The following is an 11,372-nucleotide window of genomic DNA, read 5'->3' as shown; positions in this document are numbered from 1 at the left end:
AAGAAGGGTATGACATTCTTCAAAAGACCAACCTTGGTGACAGTAAGATCTGGTGATTTTCAAACGTTAAGAGGGGGATGAACAGGGAAGCACTGTGAGATGATGTGTGGCACAGCTGGGACTAAAAACTGGGTTGACTTCTAGAGCAGTTCAACTTTCTAAGACGGTTCTGCATCAATAAACCACGGACCTGCCAGGCCTGAAATCTCATTGCCACCTGTGCCTCCAGTTAGTGACCAGACACCCTGAATTAATAAAAGGGTTTTTTTTTGTTTGTTTTTGTTTTGTTTTTAGGACATACCCAGGAAATTACCCACCCTCCGTCTAAGGTCACTTGGGCAATTGACTTTATAGAGCAAACTGGCCCCGTTTAAGAATTGGCTCCTGAAATTCGAAATAACTTGGGTTTTTCTAAAAGTAGTTTTATCTGGGAATCAATAAGAACTTCAAAAAAAACCCTTCTAGGCTGAACCCCTGCGGAGGGCACATAAGAGACGGCGAGGTGGAGGGGGCTCCCCGGCCCCGCAGCCGGACCTCGCCCCCGCGACACCGTTCGTCCCTGCCGGGTGGGGCGAGCCCGAAGCCCGGAGCCAGACCCGGACGGCGCGGCGCGGGTGGGGCCCGGGCGGAGAGCCAGGCCTGCCGCCGCCGCCGCCGCGAGCCGGGACCTGCCCGTCCGACCTGGCGGCGCTGTCTCGCGGGATTGCTCAGCTCTCGCCCGGCCGTGCGACTCCCGGCTCCCGTGGTTGCCGGAGTCCCGAACGCTCTCTGGAGCCGTCGCTGGCCGCGGGGGGACGGTGGGCTGGACGGGGACGGGGAGGAACGGGTGCCTTCGACCGCCGCCCCAGGTGAGGTTCCTCGGGCTCCAACTGGGCGAGTGGCCGCGGGCGGGCGGGCGGGCGGGCGCCGGGGCGAGCGGGGCGAGCGGGGCGGGCCTCGAGGGGTGCGGGGTGGGCGGGGGGCGCGCGCTCCGAGCCGCAGGTGCGCGAAAGGCTGCGGCCGGACGATCCGCGCTGGCCCGAGGTTCCCAGGAAGCTGGGGCGCTGCGATGCTGGTCCCCAAGGGGCCAGGGACGCGGAGCACGGCGCTGGGCCTGGGGCAGGTGCCCGGGGGTGGGGCGCGTTGCCCTGCCCGGCGCTGTGTGTGTGTGTGTGTGTGTTGGGGGGATGGGGTGACGGGTGTGACGATTTGTGGCTCAGTGAAGCCGGGACGTACGTGTGTGTGTGTGTGTGTGTTGGGGGGATGGGGTGACGGGTGTGACGATTTGTGGCTCAGTGCCCACAGCTTCCCTCCCACCGCAACTCCGTCGGCCTCCCGGGACAGCTTTGCTCATTTTTCTTTTCAGTGAGATCGCTCCTCGCCCCCGCCCCCCAGCCTTTTGAACACTCGTTTCGCTCCTCCGCAGTAGGAATCCTGTAAGTCTCTCTCTGCTTGGCCTTTTTAAAGACAAAAAAGTTCGTCTCCAGAAGAGTGCCACAAAAGCTGGTCCTTTAGAGTCTTTAAAGAATTTAAGAACTCGTGAGATCTTAAGGAATTTCCCTGGAACTCAGTTTCCTTGTGCGTAATCAGACAGCCGACGGGGCCTTTTAGATTTTACAGTTCTGTTAATCCTCGTTAACTTGTTCCCAGCCCCACCATTTTCTCCACCTCACTCGTCCAGTGCCCCGCTTTTACCCTGGGTTCCGTACGGCACGAACCTCCAGTCATCCCGTCCCTAGAGATGCGATTTCCTCCGCTAGTCATAGATTCTGCGCCAGGGCAGGTGGAACAGTAATTGATGGGACAAAATTTTCCGTCGTTTTCCCGGTGTTAATTACCTAGCATGAAACTCTGCACTTTGACGTTGACGTTCGAGTCGATAACAAATGTTGCTGATACACCCTTTTGATTGTTTTTACAGTACTTGACCCAGAACTCATTTTCAGGAAAAAGAGCTTCCTTCAAAATGGTAAAATAATCAAATGAGGAATTTGAACATTTTATCTTTGGATGGAAATCTGAGAATGAAGAGTGATTAATCCAAGCCATGTGGTAAAATTAGGAATTTGAAGAGAATGGAAACATTTATATTTTTCTGGACATGTATTTTTCTACCCCTGGTAAGAGGGCACAGTCTTTTCACCTGTGAACCAATTACTGTTCCCAGATGTATGAAAATGGCCTACAACATGACGTTTTTCCCTAATTTGATGGGTCATTATGACCAGAGTATTGCTGCTGTGGAAATGGAGGTAAGTAGTTCTTCATATCTTTATGGAAGAATAGTTTATGCTCTGTTCTGGAATAAGCTATAAATGCAACCTTTTTTTAAAAAAAAAGATAACAGGGATTTCTTCAAGTTGTAAATAAGTCCTACTTTGAATAAATGCCTTTGAAAATTAAATCTCCCTACTGACTTATATTTGTGTACATTTGTGGCTTTGTTTAGCGGATTTGCATAAGATAGGGTTCATTCTCTATGAATTGTAGTTATGAATGATTTTGAAATATCGTGCACCTGGCAGATATTTTGCTCTCCTGAGTCAATTTGGTAGTTCCTCATGGTAAAAAAATGTGAATTCTGAATTTTTATTAATTCATTGAACATATAATCTTCTATTGCCTGGACTAAAGTGCTTGGACTACATATATTTTCATGAGTAGTTGTTATGTTCACGTGGGCCTGTTTGTCTGAAGCAAATCAGTGACTAGAAGATTTTGGGGATTTAGGGGCTGTAGATAGTGTTTTGCTAAGAAGTGACTTTTTAAAGTATAGTGCCTAAGTAGTCTTTGTAAAAAGAAAGAAAGAAAGTGAAGTCGCTCAGTCGTGTCCGACTCTTTGCGACCCCATGGACTGTAGCCCACCAGGCTCCTCCATCCATGGAATTTCCTAGGCAAGAGTACTGGATGGGTTGCCATTTCCTTCTCCAGGAAATCTTCCCGACCTTAAAAGAAACCACACGTCAGGGGAGGAGCAGAGTGACAGTAAAGATTGCCGCAGGTGCCTCAGTTGCCTGCCTCTGGTTTGGAGATACGCAGATGGCTAGGGAGGTGTGGGAAGAAAGAGTTACCTCACAGGAACCTGTCCTCTCCTACAGATCTGTTAGGATGATAAATTTTGTGAGGGAAAGAAGACAAATGTTTTTGTAGATTTTCTCCAGAAAGGCTGAGAAAGGTTAAGGCTTATTTCCCTCAGATTGTTTCTAAGAGTTGAAACCCCGGCAATTTTAATATAGACACAGCTTTAAAAACTGACTAGCCTTGATTTTGCAGTCTTCCCCCTATTGTTTAATTGAATAGTTGTCCAGCTACCTCATTGTAGACTCTTGTCTGAAATAGGAGGGCTTTTGATTACTGAGTAAAAGTGCTTTTAAAAGATATGGCAAATTATCAATGTATTACCATAATCTTTCAGTAGATTTCCAAACCAGTGCAAAGTTGTCACTCTGAGCACTGAACAGATGATGTGGTGAGATTTCCATTGGCTAATCAGAACTATTTTGATCGTTTAATCTGATTAAATCATGTAGTGTGAGTAACTTCAAGAAATAATTATAACATTCATTCGCATTTTCTCTGTGTTTTATAACATTTCTTATAGCTTTCTTAAAAAATTTTTTTAATCTGGTTTCCTTTTTGTGTAATAGCTATATACATTTGAAGTTAGAATGCTGACATTGACCTTAAAATTCAGATTCTTTAGAGTTCTTTATCATAGAGAAGTACCATTATGAATATATAGAGAGATGCCTCCCTGCTATTAGATACTGAAGTTTTAAGATGATAAGAATGAGTTTTTGTTTTATGCATGTCTTTTTAAAGCCAATTGTTTCTGACCCCTGAAAGAGTTATTTTTTTACTTACCTAGTTTCTTTCCCAGGTAGTTTTGTGTCTGGACATACCCAAGAAATGTCCTCCTTTACTTGATTGCTGACACTACTAATTTCTTCATTATATAATCTTTCTCATGCACTAAACTTTCTCCTACCTCTTACTATTGAGTTTTATTCCATAAGTCACTTTTCAGTTGCTTTAAGGATGTAAAAGAAAGATATCAAGCAGTCATTTAATATCAGCATTAGCCTAAGTCTACAAAAGAAGAAAGGGAAATGGAAAGGCAAAATAATATCAACTTAAGTCAGCCTTTGTTGTTCTTATTCAGTCGCTAAGTCTTGTCTGACTCTGCAACCTCATAGAGTGCAGCATACCAGACTTCCCTGTACTCTGCTATCTCCTGGAGCTTGCTCAAACTCTTGTCCATTGAGTCAGTGATGCCATCCAATCACCTCATCCTCTGTCATCCCCTTCTCCCGCCTTCAATATTTCCAGCATCAGGGTCTTTTCCAGTGAGTCGGCTCTTCACATCAGGTGGCCAAAGTGTTGGAGCCAAAGTGTTCAGGTCTAGCTTCCCTGGAGGAGGGAATGGCAACCACTCCAGTATTCTTGCCTGGAGAATCCCCACAGACGGAGGAGCCTAGCGGGCTACGTAGCCAGCATAGGGTCACAAAGAGTTGGACACAGCTGAAGCAGCTTAGCATGCACACAAATGACTTAAATATCTTGCAGAGTTTCTTATCCTCTTTTGTGCCATTGATGCACTCTCAGAATTTTAAATGAAATGAGTAGGATTACAAAGGAAACCAATTGTATTGAAATATACTTCTGTTTATAGCCCAGGTTAGGAAGCTTTGAACCTGTCATTATATAGGTGAAAAACTGAAGCCCCAAGAAGTTGTGATTTGCTTGTGATTTGAGCACTATGAAGCTAGAAGTTGTGATTTGAGCACTATGGTCTGATGCAGTCTTCTCTGTTACCATGGACCGTAGTGTCATCTTTTAACTATTTTATGTATTTTTTTTTTACCCTTGCCTTTCTTAGATAACAACAACAACAAAATACTTCCTCAGATTAGAATGTCATGTGTTAATTTCAGTCTTTGCTGCTTCTTTATAAACGTCAATAAAAATTAAGCTGGGAGATTTTTTTTAACCTCTAATCAGTTTTACCTCTCTCTTTCTCATCCATGCCTTGGATCCAAAGTCTTGTCAGAATTTTTAGATTGAAAATAAAATCTTTTGGCTTCGGTCTGTCCCCTCTGGTGGTGCCAAAGTGATTTTATTGATATGCAAATATCTGCAGTCCTCTCTGGGGTTAAAATTCTTTATTTCCCTAAAGCCGGAAAAATACAGACCTGACCAGCATGACACCTAGCGTTCTTTGTATATGACCCTGCCTTCCTGTCCAGCTGCCCATCTCGCTGCTTTCCACATTATACACTCTGCTTCAGCCAAACTGACCTGTTTGTAGAACTCAGATTCATATTATTCCCTCTCACTTCCATACCTTTGCATATATTGTATCCACTGCCTCAATACCTACCCTTCTTCATCAGCTCAGTCTTTTCAGGTCTCAACTAAAGTAACTCTATGTCTAGGGAAGCCTTCCTTTCACTTTCCTCCCGAGCATATTTAATCAGCTCACTGTACACTCTGATCTGCAAGTGTCCTGTGGTTACCATGCCACAGGACGCTGACTTACATAGCTCTCTCATGAGTTTGTGAGCTCATTGAGAGGAGGGATGTTTATTCTTTTCTGATGCCTACTACAATGCCTCTGAGCCTGGTAGATGTTCAATAAAGGCTGACTAAAGGAAAAGGAGATGTTTCCTATTCTAATAAATCAGCAAAGAGAATTTTCCCTCCAAATCTTTCCCTTCCTCTGTATCTTTTGCAGAGTCTAAGTGAAAGGCACTAATATCTTTCGTGGTTTACATATCATCCACCTTTGATCTACCTGAGCTAGTTCTAATAAAATAACATCAGTTGTATCATCTGTGTTCATTCACATACTAGCTTGACATGTATTTGTTTTTAATTTAAAGGATTAGAGTTTTAAATAACCCTTTAACTAATTTAAAATTTATATTTATTTATATGATGTGTAAGAATTAATCTTTTGATTGGACCTTTGTATTATAAACCATATGTGTCAGATTTCTTTTCAAATGTTGTCTTTGAGTATTTATAGTCCAGTCAAGTATTAAATTATAACTGAATATAAAGGGGCTTTTATTTTTAAAAAGTGTTTTATAACTTCTCTGAAGAACTGATGGGGTTTTACACCTCCAACCCAATTGCTTTGCGTTCCTGCTGTCCCTGTTGAATTTCCAGGGTTCACTGTGAATTAATGTTAGGATGCTCCCTGGTGTAATGTTAGGGGCTTCCCTGGTGGCTCAGATGGTAGACTCTGCCTGCAATGCAGGAGACCCTGGTTCAATCCCTGGGTCAGAAAGATCCCCTAGAGAAGGGAATGGCAACCCACTACAGTATTCTTGCCTTGAGAATTCCATGGACAGAGGAGCCTGGCAAGCTGCAGTTCATGGGGTCGCAAAGAGTCAGACATGACTGACCGACCAACACTGTCACTATCACTAATGTTAGGATGAGGGAGTGAAGAATTATCTGTTGACTGTGGCAACCAGTTGTGCCTTCCTAGCTATCGTGAATTTCATATAAGTCAGGAGATCTGTTTCCTTCCTCTTTTATGCCTTAGTTTTCATTATATGTGATGACTATCCTGTTTTATAGAATTTGTGGTCATTGCTGATCTGTGATTATATGAGATGGTTTAGGGAAAAGTGGTTTGTCAAAGTTTAGTTCATAGACCAGCAGCTTGTGAGCTTGTTAAAGGTGAAAGTTCATGGACCCCATTCCAACCTACTGAACCATGATCTGTGAAAGTAGAGCCCAGGAAATTGATAACAAGCTGTTCAGGTGTTTCTTAGGAGCATTAAATTTTGAGACCCACTGGTTTAGAACAGGGAATGCAAACTTTTTCTGTAAAGGGCTAAATAGTACTTTTGGCTTTGCAAAACATTTGGTCTCTGGCACAGCTATTCAACTCTTCAGTTGTAGCAAATAACAAATGAGTGTGGATGTGTTTCAATACAGTGCATCATTTTTGGCCCACAGGTTATAATTTGCTGAACCCTGGTTTAAAGTACTTGAAAATCTTCTTAAGGGTTACATACATACAGCATGTAATAAATAATCATTTTTGTGCATTCTTATTAATGTGTTACCATATGTGTTATATGTTATTAACTTTCCAGATAAATTTTTTAAAGTCAAATTTATCACAAACCAAAGGATCTGACCAAGACATCCTGGTCCTTTAGTTTTGTTTCAGAGATTACCTGAAATGAAGGACTTTGATTTTTTTTTCCTTATTTTATTATCTGAGGCTGAATTAATTTGTATTACAAAGAGTTAATTTACAATTCTGAGTAGTTACTTGGCTTTATAATGAAAAGGATGTTGTACAGTGTAACTCTCCAAGTGTGAAAACAAATGGTTGCTGGTTTTCCATTGTGTTGCTTTTTGTTTCATATCTAGAGCATTGTTTCTCAAATTGTGAGGTTGATGTCCCCTGAGAGACTGATTTCATCCAAAAAGAGCTGAGACTGATCTAGGGAAAATGGAAACAGGAATATTGTATTTTTCTTTTTGAATTGCCTACATTAACGCCTAGGCAAAAGCTAAGTCAAGTATTGTGTTTGGAACAGCATGTGGTTGTTCCACTTTTGAACGGCCTAGAGGGAAATGAGCCAAAAAAAACCCTTTCCTTTCACCTGTTAATTGCACTATTAAAATGTCTCTATTCAATTAAAAATAAGGGGATGGAGAAAAACTGTATAAACAACCTTTTAAGAAAAAGTCAGCTTCTATTGGGCATTGGTTTTTAAACACATTCACCTGCTTTTTGATGAGTCTAGTGGACTCCACTTCTATCCCATGCAAAAGGAAATGTTTAATATGACTAACCTCTGTATTTTGTTAAGGAAGACTTTCTGAAAATAAGTGTAACTATTCTGAAAGTCATGTATTGAGTCATTTAAAGTGAAATAGATACGGAAAAGTATTCCAGATCAGTTGTGTGTATAATGGCCACTGTTGCATTTTAAATGAAAATATAAACTTACCTTCCTTCCTGACATTGTTCTGCATTAAAAGAGAGAGCACCATGACCACTTCTGAGTCTACAGAATCAAGGTTAGACCTGTATGGAAACACGGGACAATATTTCTCCTAGGAGTCTCTTTGATAGGCGCAAGGATCCTAGGGCCATTCCTTGACATTGTACAGTCTAGGATATTAGTTTTGATTTCAGGAGAGCCTGCCACAAAGAGATGTGGTTCTTTTACACCATGGGAAGACTGTTGTGTTGTGATTATCACCTTTCCTTGAGAATGCAGCATGTAGATATTAAATTTTTATTACTCTAGTTTGTATATGTGTTATGTATCCATTCATTGATGTTTGTTCAAGGTGTACCTGAATGTGAATTATAGTCTTTCAAGTTATAAATTTTCTTCCAGTAAAGTCTCTGCCCCTTTCTCTGTCTCTCTCCTCCTTGTGGGACCCTTATAATGCAAATGTTAGTATGCTTGATGCTGTCCCAGAGGTCTCTTAAACTGGCCTCATTTTTAAAAATTCTCTTTCCTTTTTTCAGTTCAGCTTGGGAGATTTTTACTACTCTGTATTCCAATTCACTGATCTGGTCCTCTGTATTATCTGATCTACTGTTTATTCCTTGCAGTGTATTTTTTCTTTCAGTTATTGTATTCTTCAGTTCTATTTAATTCTTCTTTATAATTTTAAGCTCTGTTAAATTTCTCACTGTATTTATCCATTCTTCTGAATTCATTTGCGCATCTTGTGGTCATTATCTTGAACTCTTTATCTGGTAGGTCGAGAATTTCCTCTGTACTTAGTTCTTATGAGGTTTTGTCTTGTTTCTTCATTTGGATCATATTCCTCTGTCTCTTCATTTTGCCAAATTCCTTGTGCTTATTTCTATGTATTAAGTAGGTCAGTTATGTTTCCCAGTCTTGGAGAACTGGTCTTATGTAAGAGACATCCCATGGGGCCTGGCAGAACACTCCTCACTGGTCACCAGGGCCAAATGCTCTAAAGGTGTCCCCTGTGTGGGCCCTCCTGATGTGACAGGGCTGACTACTGTGGGTACCCTGGCCCTACTGGCTGCCACATCCCTCACTTGTTTGGTGGCCACCAGTGGTAGTGGACCCCCCACCACTAATAGGCTAGATGGAAGACTCAAAAATGGCACTTGCCAGCACCATTGTCCTCCTGGTAGAATGAGCTTCCCCAGATGGGTGCCGCCAGTGTCTGTTTCCCCAGGAGGAGTCCCTTGCCTTCTGCCTCTCTGGGAGGCTCTCTAAGATCAGCAAGGTGGTCTTACCTGGTCACATTACTGCCCCTGCACTGGCACTTGGAGTGTGTGAAGTTTTGTCTGTGCCCTTTGAGTGTGGAATGTCTCTTTCTTTCTTTTTTTTTTTTTGGAATGTTTCTTTCTTGCATCTCTCCAGCTCTCCTGTGTGCAGGGCTGCTGGCCTTTAAGGCTAGGCATACTGGGTCTCATCTTCCCAGTGTGAGACCCCCAGCTTAGGGAGCTGATGTAGGGCTAGGACCCTCACTCCTCGGGGAAGACCTCTGCAGTTGTGATTATGCTTCCGTTTGTGGATTGCCTACCCTGGGGAGTCAATCTTGACTGTACTGTATCACTACCTCCCCTACCTGTCTCATTGTGGTTCCTTCTTTATGTCTTTAGTTGTGGAAGATCTTTTCTGCTAGTCTTCAGGTCATGTTCATCAGTAGACACTGTGTACATAGCTGTAATTTTGGTGTGCCTGTGGGAGGAGGTGAGCTCACAGTCTTCCTGCTCCACCATCTTGGCCATACTCTCTAAGTTATAAGTTTATTTCTTTTTAATATTTCTTTTTATTTATTTGTTTGGCTGTGTCAGATCTTAGTTGTGGCATGTGGGATCTAGTTCCCTGACCAGGGATCACACTTGGACCTCCTGCATTGGGACCACCAAGTGTTAGCTACTGGACCACCAACGAAGTTCCTCTAAGTAGGGGGGACTTAAGTAACAAGTTTTACTTAATTTATTACTTAATTTTGCTTAAATTTGTTACTTAAATCCCTTTAAGTAACAAATTTTAAATTTAAAAATTGACCCTTCAGTGGATAGATTCTTTTGCAGTGCCAAGAACTTAATGTATATTTGTCTAATTTCCAAAGGAAAGCTCATTTGGAGAAATAGTTTAAAATTTATAGTGCTCACTGCTTTGTTGCCGTGGTTATGCTGTGCTCAGTCGTGTCCAACTCTTTACAACCCCATGGACTGTAGCCCGCCAGGCTCCTCTGTCCATGGGATTCTCCAGGCAAGAATACTGGAGGAGGTTGCCATTTCCTACTCCAGGGGATTTTCCCTACCCAGGGATCAAAACCATGTCTCCTGTGGATTCTTTACCACTGAGCTAAGAAGTACTTTAAAAGTAATCTGTTTTCTGTTGTGGAAATAATGCAAATTTCTGCTTATTATTCTTTTTCTTATATCCCAGGCCCTGCTTTGCATTTTTTTAAAAAGAAGTTGACTTGCCTGAGGTTGGTCACATTCATGATAATAAGTGGCAAAGTTTGTACCACTTGATTATATCCTAGTCAATTAACATTCTCAAAGAATTTACTCAAGACTCTTGTAACCACTTGGAAAGGATTTATTCTGTGAAGTATAAACAGTTGAGGACCCCTTTGGCTCTTTAGTGAATCTGTTTCCTAGCTACAGTGAACCACTTTTGTTTCAATCGTTTTTTAAACTTCTTCACTTTCTCTGTTTTCATTACTATCACTGGAAATTGGATTTCTTTTTGGTGACATATTAGGGTAGGAAATAAAGCTCTTACCACTTCTTGAGTTACTGTGTACGTTACCAGAAGTAGAAAGCACAAATGCTGAGCTCAGAATCAGATGCTTGACGGTCACGTGGCCTTCCTTGGTCACTAGTAACGTGGCTTCTTCCACGTACCAGGGGCTTCAGAAAAGTGACAAATGTTTATATAATCTGCGGTTTTAGTACAAAGGGAGGCAAGGTATAGATAAGACAGTACCAAAGACCACTCTGCAGAGTCTTAGCTCTGTATATTTTATATATTTTTTAAAATAAAAATATTTTTTCTCTTTAGATTCCTCTCTGTTAGCCTTCTGCAGCTTCCCTGGTGGCTCAGAGGTTAAAGTGTCTGCCTACAATGCAGGAGACCCGGGTTCGATCCTTGGGTCCGGAAGATCCCCTGGAGAAGGAAATGGCAACCCATTCCAGTATTCTTGCCTGGAGAATCCCATGGAGGGAGGAGCCTGGTGGGCTACAGTCCACGGGGTTGCAGAGTTGGACACAACTGAGCTACTTCACTTTTCACTTTATTAGCCTCCTAACCCAGAGTTTCTCTTCAGGATCTTACAGCAACAGCAAGCCAAGGCCCGTGCTGTGGTTCTTTCCATTATCCTGTCATTATAGCATGGGGAGCTAG

At 42.3% G+C, this 11,372-nt stretch overlaps 1 protein-coding gene across 2 annotated transcripts in view; it reads left to right on the top strand.

Annotated features, from left to right (window-relative positions):
- Window positions 1-645: 645 nt before the first annotated feature.
- Window positions 646-11,372, top strand: part of FZD6 (frizzled class receptor 6) — a 35,315-nt gene continuing 24,588 nt past the window's right edge. The window contains exons 1-3 of one of the 2 annotated variants that reach the window (XM_043483805.1): window positions 646-848; window positions 1,346-1,415; window positions 1,901-2,231. In XM_043483805.1, coding sequence (XP_043339740.1) covers window positions 2,055-2,231 — 177 coding nt within the window. In that variant the 5' untranslated portion in view covers window positions 646-848; window positions 1,346-1,415; window positions 1,901-2,054. The remainder of the gene's footprint in view (window positions 849-1,345; window positions 1,416-1,900; window positions 2,232-11,372) is intronic. The other variant, XM_043483806.1, reaches the window with a different exon arrangement.

This window comes from Cervus canadensis, chromosome 12 (genome assembly GCF_019320065.1).
Source record: "Cervus canadensis isolate Bull #8, Minnesota chromosome 12, ASM1932006v1, whole genome shotgun sequence".
Classification (NCBI taxonomy): domain Eukaryota; kingdom Metazoa; phylum Chordata; class Mammalia; order Artiodactyla; family Cervidae; genus Cervus; species Cervus canadensis.
The sequence above is the reverse complement of the archived record's forward strand: the minus strand, read 5'-3'. Positions and strand labels throughout refer to the sequence as shown.